General features: G+C 42.9%; 1 protein-coding gene across 5 annotated transcripts; it reads left to right on the plus strand.

The window, feature by feature from the left end:
• The first annotated feature begins 500 nt into the window (after window positions 1-500).
• EFCAB14 (EF-hand calcium binding domain 14) lies at window positions 501-18469 on the plus strand. 5 transcript variants are annotated; one of them, XM_037404874.1, is made up of 12 exons: window positions 501-792; window positions 1665-1813; window positions 5127-5272; window positions 5624-5710; window positions 7142-7240; window positions 11489-11599; window positions 12492-12572; window positions 13443-13625; window positions 14270-14350; window positions 15547-15658; window positions 16511-16642; window positions 17510-18469. In XM_037404874.1, exons 1-12 carry the CDS (start codon window positions 617-619, stop codon window positions 17683-17685), a joined length of 1533 nt encoding a protein of 510 aa, XP_037260771.1. In that variant the 5' UTR covers window positions 501-616; the 3' UTR covers window positions 17686-18469. The 5 variants fall into 5 exon arrangements, with proteins under 5 accessions (XP_037260771.1, XP_037260776.1, XP_037260775.1 ...); XM_037404880.1 differs by lacking the exon at window positions 501-792 and adding an exon at window positions 933-1258; XM_037404879.1 differs by lacking the exon at window positions 16511-16642.
• Window positions 18470-19647: the final 1178 nt, after the last annotated feature.

Below are 19647 nucleotides of genomic sequence, written 5' to 3' on the forward strand. Positions count from 1 at the left end.
GCCGCGCCGGGCTGGCCGGGCGGTGCCCGGTAAGCCGAGGGGCTGGTACCGGAGGCGCTCTGGGGCAGGCGGAGGGCGGGCAGCTGCCAGGTACCGCCGCTTCCCTGCCACAGTTATCTCCGGTAGCAAGGGCCGCCGTCCAGTCTGGCGGGCGAGGGGGCGGAGGGTGACGGCGGCGGGAGGCACCAGCCGTGCCGTGCCGTGCCGTGCCCCCCGCGCTGGTGGCCGCCCCTTCACCGCTCGTCCCACCCGCCGGAGGCGCGACTCGAACCCACGACCCGTCCGCGCCTTTCCCGGCCCCCGTGGGCGGCGCGCCTGGGCCTTTAAGCCCTGAGGGGGCGGTCCCGCGCCGCCCAATGGGAAGGCGGTTTGCTGGCAGGTGCAGGCGGCGGGGCCGGGAGCAGCCATGGCGCAGGCGGCGGTAGCGGGGCCGGGCGTGCCGCCGCGGGGCCGGCGGGGGAGCAGCGGCCGCGGCCCCGCGGAGCGCCTGTAGCCGCGGCCGGGCCGCAGGCTGGCGAGCCGGGACGCGCTGGCGGCGGCCGCCGCGGCGGCGGCGGAGGAGGAGGGAGGCGGGAGCCAGCCGCCGGCCGTGCCGCCGCCGCCGCCCCACAAGAGGATGAAGAAGCGGAAGGAGCTGAACGCCCTCATCGGCCTGGCCGCCGACGGCCGCAGGAAGAAGCCCGCCAAGAAGGGCTCGGGCCACCGGCTGCTGCGCACCGAGCCACCCGCCTCCGACTCCGAGTCCAGCTCCGAGGAGGACGAGTTCGCGGGGGCGCGGGGCCGCTGCGGCAAGTGAGTCCCGGGCCCGGTCCTGCCGGCGCGGAGCCCCGTGCCCGCCTGCGGGCCCCGGCCCTGCCGCCGCGGGAGCCCTCGCCTCGGCGCCCGCCTGCGGGGCGAGCTGGGGGCGGCCGCGGGGCGCAGCGGGCTGCCAAGGAACCTGGGGCAGCCCCGAGGGTGTCGGGCCCAGCAGGTCGCCTGCCTGGGGGTGGAAACAGGTCTGAGCCGTCTCTGGCTTTTTTTTCGTTTCTTCTCGGCGTTTCTGTTGGGCGCTTACCGCAGCCGAAGCCCTTGGAGCAGCTCGGGGTCAGCTGCTTGAAGTGTTGAGCCGTTACCCGTGTGTGCTTGGCGTGGCACAGCCCTGTATCTGCGAGCTGGCGGAGGGCTGGTTTTCTCATGGATGTGATGTGCTTTTGCCAAAGAATAAACTTTTAAGTTAAAACAGCGTTACTAATGGGTCTCTAAGAATAACACAAAGTAGGTGGGTTTTTTTAAGAGAAACTCAGACTTTCACAGTTTAAGGTAATCTAGAAGGACTTGCCATCACATTATGGTAATACCCTTTCTTGAAGCCTGCTTTTCAAGCTACCAAGCAGATGTTCTTCACATAAGTTTATGTGAGCAGAGCAGGAAATTTTAGTAAGGGAAACCTGACATCTGCTCTTAAGTATGCGAGTTGTGTCTCCTGAGGATAAACTGAACAGAGAGTGGTAGCCCTGATCTCACTGTATAGCCTTGTTTGTTCTTGGAAAACCTCTTTATTAGCTTTTCTCAGCCAAAATGTGTTCTGTTCCAGCACTGCTCTTTACTTCGGTAGAACAGCATTAAAATAAAACTTTTCTGTGTATTGTTGAATATTTGTAAGCTGTTCTTTTTGTTTTATCCAGAGGAGACTATCTACGATGCTGCAAGTTCTGTTACCCGTTGTGTGCATTTGTCATTCTTGCTGCTTGCGTGGTAGCATGTGTGGGCTTAGTCTGGATGCAGGTGGCTCTCAAGGAGGATCTTGATGCAATAAAGGAGAAGTTTCGAACTAGTAAGTGTAAATGTAACTATGCTATTTCATATTTGCTTTGGGCAGTATGAAGAGCTTTAGTTGCCTACTTGCTTGTTCAAAGTTTGAAAGTACTGAATAGATGAACTGCCTCTGAATTGAGGAGTCCTCTGAAGCCAAAAACAGTAGGAGGCTGGGTGAATCTGAGGCAAATGTTATATATTCTTGCCTGCTCTACATCTTCTCAAGGGCAGGGGTGTTGGACTGGTTGGGCTTGTCGCTGCTTGTACCTACATTTCTAAAATTCCTGACTTTGGGAATGTTTTCTTCCAAAGAAAGACCCTATTTAAAAAGAAAAAGTTCTGATCAGCTCCATAAAAGCAGTCTAGGGGATTGTGATGCATCACTGAATGGAAAACAATGTTCTTTTCTTGAGCTCTTTTAAAAACTTCTAATACTTGCTATGGCATGACTGCAATTTGAATGTTGCTTCTGTATTGTGTTTTTTTCTTGGTATCCTCTGAATATTTATCTTCCTTGCATTGACCTGTTCTTGTCCAGCTTTTTATGTTGTGTTGCTTATGGTGTGGAGTTACATCATGTTTAATACTTTGAAGTATGGCATTAAGGTGAAGCATTTTGCTTGTAGGTCTCAGGTTTTCCCTGTCTCTGTAAGATTTCAGTATTATAACTTCTATAGTGGTGAGGTATAACAAATCGTGAGATTTGCTTTCACTTGCTTGCTGTTCTCTATACCTCACCTATGGACACAAGATATGTTTTGGTGCATTATTTTAGTAGCATTTAAAATCCTGTATGTTGAAAAAGGCAAGGGTAAGCTGAGGAGCTATGTGTATGGAGTGGGAGAGAGTGAAGCTTAAGCATTCAGGTAGTCTGTAGTGGCTTCAGGAAGGCTAAGTAGGTAACATTTTGCCTGAGGAGCACCGCTGTTGACTGTGAGTTTTGTCCTTAACTTTGATCTTCATCTTAAAATTTTTGTGCCCAGGACATGAAGATGACCTTAAAAACAAGGCTGGTGAAATAAATTAAAAAATTACAGGAGACTGTTAGGGCTGGAGGTAAGCAGAGGGTTTGATTTGCTTGTGTGGTCTTGTGTGGTAAAAGAGGTATTGAGGAAATGTGTGTTTAATAAAAAAAAAAAAAAGAAAAAAAAATTTGTTGCTGTTGTTGTTCAGGGCTTCCTGTTCAGGTGTTTCAACTTTGGTTGGTGAGGTGGGGAGTTGTCTGCTAGGGTGGAACCTGCTGGGTAGCTGGGAGAGTTGTTGATAGATTGGCATTCACCACTTATGGAGGATACCTTCAGTTACAGGCACTGCTTTGTGGCTGTGAGCGTACCGAACAGCCCTGCAGTAGCTGTTTCTCTGTTCTGGGTGAGCTGACTGCCGATTTTCATGGACTAGTCTGCTTCAAGAATGTACCGGCAGTAAATGTTTTGCACGATGACAACATTTGCTGGCTTTGGTGTAGTTAAGTTTCATTGTTCCTGTTCTACATAGGCTCTTTGTTAAAGCAGTTGTTCTCTCTTGAGCTTACTGTCTGACAATCACAGATGTGCTTGTTTTCTCCTTAATAGCTCTGATAGAAAAGCTGAGCATTTAATACTTTATCTAGTGATTAGGTAGTCTTGGGTTTCCCTGCCACTGTAATAGCATGCCTAGAAGCTGGATGGGAGTTTTATATTGAGGCACAGCATTAAAAACAACCACAGAAAAGCAGACAGCAAGAATAATGTGGTTCCAAAAGGTAACATTGTGCCTTGGTGAGATGCGTTGGTGGATGGAGAAACAAAGGCACGGGATCTCTCTGTCCTACAACAAGTTTGGAAGAAGAACCTTCCTCCTCTGAATCTTCATCCAGACCTTTTCTGCATAAGAGCAGATTGCCGTGGCGGTATTTGTTAATGATCTGCCATCCTTTGTACAAACTGAGTATGGTATGAGTGCTTTTTAAAAATAAGACATCTTTGCATCTAGTACGTCTGGGATAAGGGGAAGTCATTGTGGTGTTTCCCTTCAGTTGTTAGGAATGATGCAGAGAATGTGTATAGTACTTAACCTTCCTGGGACTGCAAAAAAATCCTAAGTGGAGTCTCACTGTACACAGTGAGAGTGGCAAAACAGCAAATAATTTTTCTACAAGAGCCTCCGAAAGATCAGGTTCAGCGTGAACTGCTTGTGTCACATGCACAGTTGGCTCTCGATCTGTTTTGGCTAAAATACCTTTCAAGGTCTTGCTGAACTGGAAGCGTGGTTTGGATCTTGGGTGATCAATGCACGTTACTCTGTACTTAGAAATGACTTCTAGGACTTCCTTCAAGAAAAGCAAACTGGGTTTTTGAAGATGCACAGCCTTCCAGTTGTATGTATTTGGGTATCCACTCCACGGGCATGGAACCCTCCTGAAGGTGTCCCCTTTTGACTGGATGGGTCAGATATGGAAACTCGTTCTGGGAGCTGCCAGCTACCTATGACGTAGGTCCCACTGCTTTTGGCAGTCTGGTCAGAGCGATAGCAGTTTGTTACGGAGCATTCTAGTGCTGTATAACAGGGCAGAGGTGCAGATCTTGGAGAACTCTGGAATCTCCATCTCAAAACTTCTGCTTATTTGTTTCCTGGACCTAGGGATTTAGGATTGCCTAGTGACGCTTGCAGCTAAACAGCTTAGTCACTGCAGATCTGGAGGAGCTGCATTTCTGAGGCTCACTTGAATTGGTTTGAACTGCATGTTTCCCCCTTCCTGTAGTATTAATTGCAGTAATAACTGACTTTGTCCAAGGACTTTGTTTACTGATTTGTTTACCAATAGACATTAGTGTGTAAACTTGTACTTTTTTTTTTCCCCATTTGTCTTTGTCACACAGAACAACTATAATCACGTTAATCTCTTTGGAATTCACTTGGTCAGCAGCAGCCCCTTTGCAGGCTTGAAAAGGGCACTGAGGTTCCCTTCACGTGCCTCCTTTGCCCTGGTACTGTTGGCAGTTCTGATACACAGTCCCATTACTATTTCGTGTTCCTCTGTGAAAGCAATGCAAAATAACTGCACTAAATAAAGACCTGCTGAGGCTTGCCAGAATGACCATACTATTGCAAAGTGGTAAATTTAGTACGGTCTCTCTGGGTTCTCTCTCATCAGTACTCTTAAAATAAAAAATTGCTCTCATTCTGAATGAACACAATTCTGGATGGGTGATAAACTTGTATGTAGAAACTACATTTCCTTCTTTTGCTGCTGTAGTGTTGCTGCTTGTAATTTGTTTGCTGCTCTCAATGTTGTTTACCTGGAATTTTGGTTTTTTTTATTGTATTTTTTAATTTTTTTTTCATTTTTGTAGTGGAATCTAATCAAAAGACATCATTCCAAGAAATTCCTAAACTGAATGAAGATTTGGTGCAGAAGCAAAAGCAACTAGAACAAATAGAGACTGGAGAACTGGGGCTAAATAAAATTTGGATAAATATCACAGAGATCAATAAACAGGTGAGACAGATCAGTGCTTGGTTTTGAAAAATAAGAAAATATACAATTAAAATTTATTTTTACAGAAACTAATTTCAAGTGCAGTGCTGAGCTTTTATGACTTCTGTGATCATACACAACTTTCTTATTTTTGAAGTTAAAATGGAGTATAAGCCTTGTTATTAAAGAAGCAAAAAAAAGTTTGAGCATCCAGTTGGACTGGAGACTGATTGCAAAGAAGAGAAATTACACAACTGGTAGAAAGACTTCAGGCAGAACTTAAAAGAACCTGAGAACTGTGCAGTTCTTAATTTTCCTTCCAAATAATTGTGATGCTTATAATGAGAGATTTGACTTTTCAAATTTCTCAAGAATGTCTGCAGGTGTTTCATAAGCGTGGAAAAGAGTTACTTGAATCAGTGCGAGTTCATGTTGCTACAAATGAAGTCCTGGCATCTTGTGAGTATAAAATCTGCTAATACACACTCAGAATCTGAGCCGGTGTAAATCTTAGCTCTGTTTACATGGCTAGAACTAAGCCACTTAACAGAAAGCTGTTTCTTCAGCTCTGTATTAACTCATGCTTCAAACCAAGCATCCAGCAAAGGATCTTAGTGAAATTCTTGCTTCGGAGGGTAGAAGTTCAGAGCTGCTCACAGCTGGTGGTATTGAGAAGCGTGTTTGGGGAACCCTTCCTGACACTGGTGCTTTGTGTTTAATTTTTAAGAGTACCAAGATGCCTGCTCAGATTGGGTTTTCTTCAGTTTTATGCAGTGGTTAGGTGCTTAATGGGGCACATGAATATATTTAAAAATTTGACTTGCTTTCTTTGACATCTGACAGTATGCATTATGCACAGATATTTAGGCGCTTCATTGCGCTTTTAAAATTCTATCATATGCAACTGGATGTTGAAGATACTTGCACGTGGTTCTTGCAGGCCTTCAAGCTCAGGGTCTGGCAGCAGTCTGAGCTGACTCTTCTGGGAATCAAAATCTGTTTTTTTCCATGAACTATTGGGGTCTGCTGCTGGGAATTATTTCAGCCAATATTCACAGCTGTGGAACCGGAAACTGCACACTAGCAGATCAGCATTGGTCTAATGTAAAATTAGGATCTTGCCCCTTTCCTCAGCTTGGGAAACAACTTTTTTTAACCAGAAGAAAGTGGGATTATCTGCTCTTATTTTTGTGTTGTCACATGTGAGAATAAATTATTTTTCTTTGTTTTGACTACTGATGGCTACAAATTGATCTTAAAGTGATAGTATTAGCAATTAATGACTGGCATGTAGTTGATTTTAATATATTTGACAATCTCTCAATTGGAATAAGTGATCTTGAAGACCTACTGAATAACTTGCTTTCTGGGTCAGAGAGCTGACAGAAATTTAACCAGCTGTGCCTGGATTGTCACTGTTCTACTTCTGTAGCAGGAAGTTTGGGTGATATGTACATCTTCTTTGCCTGTCACTCAGCTAGAGAAGTTGCGTGGCTTCGTTGGGATTGCCAGGCAGGTTTGATTGCTGAATACCGACGTGGATGACACTTTGCTCCACGTAAGGGCTTCTTGCACAATTTTTTAAATCTTTCTTGGGCAACGGCCTCTGAAGAGTGAATGAAAAATAGGCAGAAGGTACCTTATTGAAAAGGGGCTTCTATGGTTTTCATTCAGTTTAAAAAAAAAAATCATGTTCTGTTGCAAGAGGCAGAATATTTTTAATGTAGCCTAGGCAGGACTGCAAACCTAGAGATGGGTGTTTTGTGGGTGTGTACATATATAATTTTGTCTTGCCTTATGTTTTAATGTTACTCATTAAGTCATTAGTATTGGGAAAGGTCAGAATTGGGATTGCATTGACTAATTCTAAATATTTCTTTTTCGTTTTAGATATCACTATTGACCTCAACAGTAAATCATCTCAAAAACAACATAAAGTCTGCTTCTGATCTGATTTCTCTTCCTCTCACAGTAGAAAAACTTCAGAAGGCAAGTACTGTAAATGTGGCTATTGCTAAATGCATTCTGTGCTGTGAAGCTGCAGCTGGGCTTTTGGAGACAGCACTGACAACAGGAGTTACCTGAACTGCATGTGAGGAATGTTTGCTTCTCTTGTTTCTAAATTTGACTTCATATACTTGATGTTGTATGGTCCCGTGATAATGTACGGCAGGTAAAAAATGGGAAGGCCTTGTTTGTCCCTTTCTGGAGACACATTTTTTTGTATCGTGTTGTTATTTCTTTACCTTGGGGCTGATCTTTCTAGTTGCTTTCCTTCGGGTTGCTAGTCATAGTATCCTTTGACACTTGCAAAAAGTCTGTCTGCAGTTTTACAACTCTGCTTGCAAATAGGTGGTTTGTTGGCTTTTTTAATTGGAAGAGGAAATGGATTGCTTTCTGGAAAATTTCCTCATCTTGTGCAGTGAATGGTTCTACATCTGGCTCTGTGTTTACAGTTTTGTAGGGGTCAAACTTGGGAGCAGTGGGCCTGGAACACCTGTGTGGGAGCTTTCTTGGTGTTCACTACATGCACAGAAAAACGAATTGTACTGGGATGGGTTTCTGACAATTCCTTGAAAGATGGATCTTACTGGGTGACACAAACTTACTTCAAAAGTGACTTCTGTTAATATGGTGTCTTACCATGTGCCTTAGCTGAGCGTTCTTTACCAAAGAACTGTCCTGTTCATTCTGGTAAAAAGAATGGCTTGTTGAAACTTTCCCAGCTCTTCCATGGCAGTTCTGTTTGTTTAGCAGTAAGCATTTATATTGGGCTAACACCTAATGTCACTCCCATCTTTGTGGCTTTTATGGGTTTCCACTTCTCATTTCCTGTCCCTACAAAATTAATGTATAATCAACAAGCTAGTCATATGCAAAGCAATTAGTGTGGTTTGGCTGATCAGGCTGCTCGGATTTCTTTTTCTGGGAGGAGTACAAAGCTGTTTCCTAAGTCTCTAATTTGCTGTTATAAGCATGCTGGTTTTTCATTGTTATATCAGAAGTAAGTCTATGCAGTACCTAGTCTGGAACCTCCACCTACTTTATTTGTGTGTGTATGTGTATATATATATAAAACAGTAAACATACAGAAACACCTTGTCACCTTGCTGCCTTCAGTACTGTCAGGATCAAGTGTTAGGCCAACAGGTTTCTCTTGCAAGGATCTCCTGAAGAGCAAGGCTTTTTTATTTTCAGATAAGTCCATCCTTACTCATGCTTCATGGATATCAAAGGTCTTGGGAATTTTGAGTTCTTTCCAGTCTCAGCTGTTGAGTCTAAGGAAGGTGTTACATGTGGCATCTGTTTCCACTGCTCTCTTGATGCTATCTTGCTTGCCTTTACGTTTTTGGTAGGTTGATAAAATAAAACAGAGCTGGGAGATATACTGCGAGGTGTTGAGTGTGGAAAAAGTATTTAGAAGTTTAAATACAGTATTTCTAATGGTTTGTATGTGTCATGTTAATGAAAAGCAATAGATTTCAAGACTTGGACTTTTTTGACTTTTGTGTGCCTGCTGTACTACCTCCTGTCACGCAGGAGAACTTCGGTGTGTGTAGGTGAGTAGCCTGGCTTTTGGTGAAAAGTCACGTGCTCAACTGTCCCTTGTATCCAGCTGGTTTTGAAATTACCTGCCTTGGAAGAAATAGTCTATCAGCAGTCCTGGCTCACTGGGCTGGCCCCAGTTGACTGGAGGTTAGCCACTGTGACGCCTTGCTACAAGAAGGGCCAGAAGGAAGGTCTGGGGAGCTACAGGCCTGCCAGCCTGACCTCTGTGCTGGGGAAGCTTATGGAGCAGATAACCCTGAGTGCTGTCACACAGCACGTACAGGACAACCAGGGGATCAGGCCCAGTCAGCATGGGTTTATGAAAGGCAGGTCCTTGGCTGACCTGATCTCCTTCTATGACAAAGTGACCTGCTGAGTCGATGAGGGAGAGGCTGTGGATGTTGTCTGCCTAGACTTTCGTGAAGCCTTTGACACAGTTTCCTGCAGCATTCTCCTGGGGAAACTGGCTGCTCATGGCTTGGACGAGTGTCCTGTTTGCTGGGTAAAAAGCTGGCTGCACAGCCGAGCCCAAAGGTGGTGGAGGATGGAGTTACATCCCGCTGGCAGCTGGTCACAAGGGGTGTTCCCCAGGGCTCAGCGCTGGGCCAGGCCTGTTCAGTGTCTTTATCAATGACCTGGGGGGGGATCGAGCGCACCCCCAGTCAGTTTGCGGACAGCACCAGGTTGGGTGGGAGTGTGGATCTGCTGGAGGGCAGGAGGCTCTGCAGAGGGATCTGGGCAGGCTGGACCGATGGGCCGAGGCCAGTGGTGTGAGGGTCTACAGGTCTCAGTGCCGGGTCCTGCGCTGGGGTCCCACCAGCCCCACCAGCGCTACGGGCTGGAACTGCCCGGTGGGAAAGGGCCTGGGGGGGCTGGTGGGCAGCCGCTGAACAGGAGCCAGCGGTGTGCCCAGGTGGCCAACAGCACCCTGGCTGGTATCCAAACCAGTGTGGCCAGCAGGACCAGGGCCGTCATTGTCCCCCTGCTGCACCTCGAATCCCGTGTCTGGGTTTGGGCCCTTCACTACAAGAGGGACACTGAGGTGCTGGAGCGTGTCCAGGGACGGGCAGCGGGGCTGGTGAAGGTCTTAAGAGACCTTACAAGTCTTGTGAGGAGCAGCTGAGGGAACTGGGGCTGTTTGGCCTGGGGAAAAGGCGGCTGAGGGGAGACCTTATCGCTCACTACAGCTCCCTGATGGGAGGCTGCAGCCAGGTGGGGGTCGGTCTCTTCTCCCACGTAACAAGCGACAGGACACGAGGAAATGGCCTCGAGTTGCACCAGGGGAGGTGTACATTGGATGTTGGGGGAAATGTCTTCACCGAAAGGGCTGTGAGGCAGTGGAACAGGCTGTGTGGGGACGTGTTGGAGTCACCATCTCTGGAGGCATTTAAAAGGCCTGGAGATGTGGTGCTTGGGGACGTGGTTTGGTGGTGGACTTGGCAGTGCCAGGTTAATGGTTGGACTTGATGATCTTAAATGCCTTTTCCAAGCTGAACGATTTTATGATTCTGTGAAAAGGCTGCTATCTTTAGAAGAGAATTTTGGGTTTTTTAAGCCTTTTTCCAAGTAGGTACTGTTCTTGGAAATGGGGAGCTGCTTGCTGCTGTTGAGTCCTGAAGGATTACTGAGGGAATCCTGTTGGACAGTGTCCTGTGTTCAGACTGATGAAAGGTGCTAAGTGCGTCCTGAAGTCTTCCAGGGCAGAGACATTGCTTACTGAACCTGTGTTCAGACTTGTAAAATGAAGAGCTGGAGAAAGACTTGTATTCAAACAATATCCACACAGTCTGGATAGCTAGAGGGTCACTTCAGCCCCTTAAGAGCTTATAACAGGGTTATAGGAAAAGGCAATTTTTAGATGGGTTCTGTTTGTTTTAACAATTGAAGGAAGTATTACATATGGAATGAGAAGCATATGCTCTGTCCTGTTACTGTAACTTTCAGGAATGTTTGTGGATGGGCTAGCTGACAGTCTGACTCTGATGGGTGCTATGCTGTCAGCTGCTAGAACACCAATTTTCAGAACAGTAACTTTCTAAAGTTAGAGCTGGGAGTTGAGGAAGTTCACATAGGTGAAGGCAAGGGAGGCATGTGGTAGGAGCAGTCAGGAGCAAAGGAACTGTGTCAGAGCACATTGACTGTACCTGCAGAATTCACGAGGGCTTTCCTGATGCTTCAGATCTGTTCTTTCATTTTAAAAAAGGCAATACTTGTTCGAAAATTTAACCTGCGACCTTTAAGCAGACTAGTTTTGCAGCATATGTGTCTGATGGGTAGCCCTGGAAGGCAATTAAGGCAGGGTAAATTGGGTCATGTCAGCATACTTGTATTCAATACAAATACTCCCATGTAGAGAGGAGGCAAGATGTCTTCATACCAGGATTATTATTTTTTTAATTAATGCCAGAACATTTGTATTGTTTTGGAAGTGGGAGTAGCAAACTTGTAATTTTGGTTATCTAGTTCATATGATATAGAGTGTGTCTTTGCTTATTGGCCTGGAGGTGCGATGGGTATAATTCACAATTTTGTCTGCAAACAAAGTTCTGAATACTTCAAATTCACGTGCCAGTTTTTGTGGCAGTCTGCCTGCAGCTTCACTAACAAAACATTGTGTTTAGCAGATGGAAACTTTGGGACAGTGCAGTTTGAGGAAGGCTGAGATTTTTGTCATCTTCTTTATTCCAGACTGTAGCGAACATAGGTAGCACGCTTACCAGTGTTTCTCATGATGTTGAAAATATCCAGACAGCTATTGAAGAATACAAGAAATCCATAGAAATACTCCAGAATGACGTGGTAAGAAAAAGTACTGAATTAACACTGCATTTTCACAGTTGACATGCCTAATATGAAGCAAATTTAAGAACTGTGTGGAGTTCTGCCTTATGCCTTTGAAATACTTTTGCAGTTTCGGTAGGTGCTGGTTGGTGCATTAATAAGCTAATCATCTTATCCTTGTGTGGCATCTCCTGTATGGTACCAAGTGTGTATTTCTCTGGAACCAGAATTGTTGGTCTCTACTACACTTCCTATCCTGCAGATTTTTGCTTCCTACTACACAGGTGTGGAGCCTTGGGAATCTCTGCTTCTGTGATGCAGGGCGCTGCTTCATGGTAGCTGTCGGCACTGTCTTAGGATCTGGGGATGGTGGAAGCGTTGAGATAGTTTGTTGGTTGAATTAAGGATGTGTATAGGGATGAAATTACTGACCGTCTTTACCAGAAACTACTCACTGTATTTATACTGACCTCTCTCTTGGAGTTAGCAAACTGAGCCAATAATTAAATTTTTCATCTAAACTACAATACAGTATTACAGTATTACTTTAATAAGAACACTTGCAGGTAAAATCTGAATTAGACACTATATAAAACTTGCTTCAGTAGGGGGTGCTACGAAAACATTGCAGATATGGTAGTGTGTATGGTAGCAGTGAAATGTGTATCATAATACTTCGTTAAAGAGAGAAGAGGTAATTAGGAGTGTTTAATTAAAATAAATTTGGACCTTATGTGTTTGAAAGAGAAAACTCTGCATTAGCCTTTTTAAAATACTGTATGCGCAACAGACATGAGTGACTATAATTGTAGCAAAACATCCTCAGCTGTAGCCTGCCACTGATTAAAAGCTGAGTTTTTTGGCTTTTTTACAGCCATTTTGTAACATAATTTTCTATTTCTTTCCTTAGAAGGAATTAAAACAGATACCTTCACTTCCCTCCACTGTTGTGCCAAGGACTGAGAGAAATCAGACAGAAAACTGCAAAAAGGTATTTTTCTCTCTTGCATAAAGAATATTGGTACAAATATCATGATATGTGAATTTGTGTTTTGCAGTACCATAGTGTGCAAGAAAGTAGGGGTTTTTATCAAGACAGTACAGATAGCATCCTTCAAAACAAAATATAAGTTTATTTTGCTGTAGTTTGTTCCTGTGTACGTGCAAACAGGAAAGTACCCTAGTCTGAGAGTGTCTTTTTTGTATTCTAACTGGGTGAGGAGTAAAAAGACTGAAGTGGATATCCAACAAATCTTAGGTGTACTTTGCTTATGTAAATGGAAATTAGTTAAAGGCTTTTTATGGAACAGATTTTATGGCAGGTACTCGCCAATCCGAGCAAATTTGGGAGTGACACGTACTGAGTTACCCTCAATGTAATAAGGTGTGGAAAGTGGGGATTCAGCTACAAGGAAAAATGGTAACATGTGGGTGTTTAGCTGAATGGGTTGGAATGGAATGACTGCATTTATTTACATTTAATGCAGTCAATATTTTCCTCAAAAATTAATCTTGTATATTAATATGCCTAATACCTGTTTTCCTGGGAAAAAAGTAGTTGATGTAGTTACTAAGCTTGCCCTGGAAATTTAGATGAATAGGCTTTCTGTGTTTGCTGGCACAGCTGAAGTGATTACATTGGCAACAAAGAGGTTAGCCCTGAGGAAGAATCTGAGTTTTAAACTTTGAAAGCTGGAATAGCATTCTGGAAGCTTCCAGTTGGATGTTTTCAGTGGTGTTGGTGGAGAGCCAGTTTGAAGTCTGCCCAGTTAAACTGGGTCAGTCACCATGTTGTTAATAACAAGAGTGCTGCAGAGGTTGAGTAAACTGACATGTGCTGGTTTTATATTTCACTATGTAGTCACTGCATGCAGCTTTGGAAGAGCTAAGTAATGCTGTAGTGGCGTACCAAAAGTTGAATGACATCAAGCTTCTAAACGTGGATTCAGCCATTGGTAACCTTAGCCGGAGGGTTATGCTGTTAGAAAACTCTCCTCTTGCTGTGAATAATCTGGACAAAAGAGAGAACTTGTCTACCAGTGCGGTAAGTATTTGATGACTAAGGTTGTCTACTCGGGCTAGTAGTTTCAGTACTTCCTATACACTACATAGGTAACTTTTCAAACCTAACGAAAGAAAATGTCAGAATGAAACTTGAGACAGGTTGGAATTTATTCCATATTTCTGAACAGATAACCAACGTTGAGAGTAGCTCTGAAGTAGTGATTTCTTCTCTGCAGAATCTACAGAAGACTATCCCAAACGCTGTGACATCTAAGACTTGTATGACTGCTTGATGGGATGGGATTCACAAACCTCTAACTGTTTTAGGAAGGCGCTGTGGCAGGGTTTTTTGGAGGACCTAGGTGGGCCTCTGGATTGTCCTGCGATGCTTAAATGCTTAGAAAAAGATCCTTAACCAAAACATTAATATGTTCTGAAGTCCTTCCAGTACTTTCTTTATGCCATACTGGGGCCAGTCTCTGAGAACATGTTCTGTGTGTTTAGCAATAAGGAATATTCTGATGTTGCTGTGGTAAATTACATAAACTACTGTCTTCATGTTCATTCTAGCACATATTTGTCCTGTTTTTTCCTGCTTCATGCCTGCCAAATTTGAAGGAAAGAAATTACATTGTAGAAAATAAGTACATGAATGAACTCTGCTCTCCTCTGTTTTTCCTGCAGGGGAATGATGCAACTACCTCTCCAAAAATGGAAAATGAAGATCAACTAGATAATGAAACTCATTCAAATAAAGAACTGAAGGTAAAGTAAGGAAACACAAATTACACTGGATTAGTAGAGCATTTTGTTGTCTATAGTCATGTTTTAAATGTGACTTAATTGAGGAAAGATCTGCAAACAGGCTAATCTGATCAAGTTTCTTTTAAAACAAAGGCCAGAGTAGAAGGACAGCTTATCCACCCCATTTTGGGGACAGGAAGCTAATTAGGATGGAAGAAAAGTTGTAATAGTATTGCTGTTCTGACTACATCTGGGATAGCATAGCAGGGCTGCCGTAATATCCTTCCCGTGGAGCTGAAAGAATCCTGGGAGGTTCAGACCTCGTTCCGGCAGAACAGGGAACTCTGGCAGCCAGCTCATTTGTGTACTCATTGCCATGCGCTCAGCAAAACTAGCCCAGCCATTGTGGGTTCACACTGCAAATGAGGTTGCAGCATTTATCCCAGGAAAGTTTTCAAACCTGGATGACTTAGAGAACCTTTGCGCTAGCGGAGCCTAGGAATTGATGAAAGGCTACCTCTCGGTAATGATCTGTTGACTGGCTGTGAGCGTGTTTAACAGACTGACTGAATGGCCACACTGTGGGCTGGGGATAAGAGGCAGTGCTGCTGAGTTCTTAGTGTCCCATATTCTGGAAAGAAGGCAGGTGAGTGAACTGGCTGCACTGTCAGTTCTAGGTTTGAATCGATGTGAACTCAGCCTGTCATCTGGAACCTACTCACAAAAAGAGCAAAAGAGCTCCAGATTAAAAAATGGGGTGTTTTTACTTTGACAGAGATACAGTGAGTCCCGCACCAAGGTACTCAGTACTACAGGCAAACGTTTCAAACAATTATGCATTCAATTAATGTATAGATGTTTGCTCTAAGTATGTTTGACTGTTCTATATTATGATTTTTCAGTCTTGCTCATTTGTGTAAAAAATACAGAAACTAAATGTCAGATTCTTTTGAAATCAGTGCCTGCTAAATAGTTTTCTGGTAGAGGTACTGATTCTGTTGTTTTCTTACAGGCCATGTGAATTTATTCCTTACATCTTTCCATAGATTTCTTAAAAATTATTATTTAATTTATTCATTTTAAAATCTTGTTTAGCGTTGTAAACTTTGATCAGCCTGGCGACCTCCCCAAGTACTTACAAATTTTAAATTACTACTTTTCCTGATCTCCATCTGCTGAAGGGGTGCTTTTTAAGAAATTTTTTCCTATGTATGCAGGAAACAGGGACTAGAGATTCTCAGGTATCAATACTAAGAGAGAAGCTTCAACTGCTTGGTGCTCTCACAGGCAAGCCAGAAAACGACAGATCTATTGAGACATCAAAGAATGGTAAGAATTGTCATGTAATAGTAATCCATAAACCTGAAAGTTCCCTTGTCATTTCAAAGAATAACTGGTGAAGGTGCATAATTTAGTCTGTTCCTTAAGACTTTGTGAAGATTATTTCTGTTGAAGTGGTCAGAAACTGATGGCTCTAAAACAGAAAACTATATATAGTCCAGTTTGAAGGTGACTTTGCCTGTGTATAGCAGGATTCACATGCATCAGTAGCTTGTATTTGAAGACATACAGTGATTAATCTGTTGGAATTTATACCCAGTAACATGTATTTTTGCTTTTTCAAAATCTAAGTGTAATGTAGAGGAAAGGTCTGCCTCTGTGCTGACTTGTCTCAGTTCTGCACTTTTGCTGTATATATTCAGGTAGTGCCGAAGATAAGATTTGAAATACCTCATTACACTAGAACTGTGCTTGTTGTTAATTTGCAAAGCAGCAGCTTGGAAGTTTAGACCTTGCTGTTAGGGAAGACAGATACCTCCACTGACTAAGTGAAAACAGCCCAGGTGGGCAGATGTCATTTGCTTAATAAAGCTTGTTCAGCACTTTCAGACTGGGAAGGAGAAAGTGTTTCCAAGTCATTCTTTGTATGGGGTTTACAATTATACATCTAGTACAGCATGAAAGATTAAAGCTATGTAACTATCCAAAAAAGTTTCCTTCTATTCTTCCAGTTACTAGTGAAAGGCGACAACACTGCTGTATTCTGAAATTATTTTGCAACATTCTTAATCCATACAGCATCTGTGATGAAAAAAAATAAATCAGTTATATCACATTTTTTGTTTTGCTAACTGCAATTCTGTGGAATTAGTAAGACTAATAGAAATTGTTTTGTAACAGTTGAAAGTAGTCTGAGTACTACAGCAAAGCCCACAGACCTTCCAAGGCTGGCTTCAAGGTCAGCTGATGGCAACACAGAGGGTAATGGACAGCTGAGACATCTGTCCTTACCAGGAATTTCCAGCATCAAAGGTATGTCCTTTCTAGGCTGACCTCTTCTTTTTCTGAATATTTCATATAAATGTTTAGGAGATAAATATAACTAGGACTATGGCAGTGCGGCTGGGCATTCTGGGAGAATTGAGGTCAATTTTAAAAGCTGGAGAACTACAGATTTAAAAAAAAAAGTAGTAATTAAAAAACCCCAAAAACAAAACTAAAAGGAAAGAGTAGCATGTAAAAGAAAAGAAACTGGGATTTAAACAGGAGTGTGCATTATAAGAGAATTATGATTGTTTTGAGTGCCAAAGTATTACACCAAGCGCCCCAGAGACTGGGGGAGAAGTCAAGGGCAGAATTAGGGTGCTGAAGGAAAGTGAAGTAGGTATAAGTGTCTATGTTTTGGAAGGGGGTGTGTGTTTGGTTTTTTTTTTTAAGGGAACACTGCCTGGTCAAATGAATGGTTTCTGGATCTTGCTGTTCAGTCTCTTCAGCTACTGAAAGGGCAATGCTTTGCATCAGGAAATGAATAGACACTTTTCCCTTTATGTCATCTGTGCTGTTGGCATAGCAACAGTCATTCAGAGCTTGCTTTTGTGGAGGATAACTGCATCTGTATGCAGTTAGTGGTTGTAGAATGGGGTATTAGTTGAGAACAGAGATAGGGGTTACTTTTTTAATGTAATTTAATCCAGAGATGTTCATGCTTTTTTTTTTTTTCCCCCTCTCCTAAATTGTTACTGACAGCTTGTGACAATGCAGAAGGCAAACTCCATACTTGAGCATGCTTTATTTAATTACTAGGTAGTAAGACACAGTGCAGTAAAACTGGAAGAGCAGCTTATAGGATATTCCTGTGTATTTAAAGGATCTACTTTTCAATCCTTGTTCCTTTTGCAGATCTTCAGAATTTGTTTGAAAAAGCAACTGAAGATGCTGATGGAAAACTGTCGCATGAAGATCTTCAAAAGCTGCTTGGCTCTACAGCTGAAGAGTCACAGAGCTTTAAGAAATTTGACATAGATGGAGATGAGAAATACTCATTACAAGAACTGAGATTAGCATTAGGTGTATAGGATATATGTTTAGAAGGGTGATGCTGATGGATGCTACTGTAGCTAAAGGAAACTACGGGACATGAAAAACTTATGTCTGCACTTTCCCAGTGTTTTACTGATCTTTGGAGCTAAATTACTGTACACATTGCCACCTCTTTTTTCATCTGCAGTTATTGAAAAGAAATTTACAAATTTCTATGTTGATAGGACATAATATTGGGACTGTGTTAAAATCCAGAAAATTCCCAAACTTGGAAACATTTTCCTCTCATTCTTTCCTTCTTAAGGGAGTCTTTGTTTTTAATTTAAAATGTGTACATACTAAAATAAAACTATGGTTTTATATTTCACTGAAATTTGCCTTAAATTAGAGAGCTGCACTTTAGGGTAGAAGGAAATCTGTCTTGTAAAGATGGGCTACTTCTGCTTGTATATATTTGAAATAGAGTAAATTATGCATATTTAAGGGGAAGTTTGTGTCAGGGGCTGTGTTGGTAGTAAGCTGTTTATCATGAGAGATGAAGCCTAAAAGGGGTGGTTAAGAATTTCAGCTAAATTTCTAACTTTGACTGAGTATAAGCGTGAATGAGTTTGGACTCGATCAGAAGAAAGCAGGAGTAGTAAAACATGCCCATCTATAGCAGGATTTATTTTTAGAGGGAACAGTTGAAAGTGTTTTTATATCATGAGCCTATAGGAGCAATTACCTCCCAAGTGCTTGGGCTTTCACTTCAGCATTCTTTGAGCTTTGCTGTATTGTGTACAGATTACATTTTGTGAGATGAGCCTATCTGTTTTTTTTTTTTTTTAAAGTAAGTACTGAATAACTTTTAACAGATGCTTATGAGGTAAAAGTCCACAGTGCAGCCTGCTGAGCAACACCTGAATCGTTCATGCCTTGGGTACAGTCAGCTGTGTGCTGACGGTCTCACTGACTGGGCACTAGAGATGTTTGAACAGGGTTGCTGATGCTGCTGTTTTTTTCCGTCCACTGTTTGGGCCACTCTGAAGTGTCCTGAGTAAAGCTCCTGGTCACTAGAAGTGCGAGCAGGCAGGAAAGGCCCAGAGTAGACTTGGGGGCTGTTTCCCGTCTAATGTGAACGTGAACACTTCTTGGTGCCTTTACCTTTCGTGTTCTTGTCAACAGGAAGGTATAAAAGCAGTGCAGCAGTGTGCAATCACATCGGTATTCTCTGCTGACATGTGCTTTGTAAGGGAGGTTTCCTTACTACAAAGGAACCTCAGGGTTTGATTATGCCAGTAGATCTAAACGTGGAGTGTGTTTATAACCTTCTGGACCACAGAATGTTACTTTTGCAGAAGGGATTCTCTTGCAGGCTAAATCAGGGCCTAGTTGAATGATTTTGCTTAGAAATATCACTGATCTTGTTGGGAGTATTTTGCATGATTAGTGAACTGAAGTTGCCTGCCTCATCGAAACATCAGTTTATGTGGAAGTCAGTTCATAATTGTTGACTTTTATATAACTTTAGACTGGATGTTTTCTGAATAATTGTATTCTGGAAGTATTGAATCAGTGAAGGAATGTACAAAACAGAACCCTGTTACCCATTGCCCAGGCTTCTTTCACTGTTGCTCTTCTATCCTGTTTGGGTAATGCAGATGTGACCCAATACAGAAATGCTTTTGCTGTGATGCTGAGAACACAGTATTTAAAAACAAAGCAAAACCAACCAACCTTGGCTTTTGAGAGGACAAGAAGCCAACACTTGCTTCTTGCTGCTTCCCACGCCCTTTTATACACTACTGTATAATTCCTTAACCAAATAAAAAAAAAACTAGCAATAAAATGTAACCATTCTGGTATTTTGTTTGTACATATACTGTATCATAGCCATATGCCAGAGTTCGCAAAATATTTTTGGAAGTTTGATTTGTATGGACTTTAACTTACCTTAAAAATTGAAGGGATTGTTGTATCGCCACGTGAATCTGAGTGTTTTGTTTTGTTGCAGTCTG

The sequence above is a fragment of the Falco rusticolus genome, chromosome 11 (genome assembly GCF_015220075.1).
Source record: "Falco rusticolus isolate bFalRus1 chromosome 11, bFalRus1.pri, whole genome shotgun sequence".
NCBI lineage: Eukaryota > Metazoa > Chordata > Aves > Falconiformes > Falconidae > Falco > Falco rusticolus.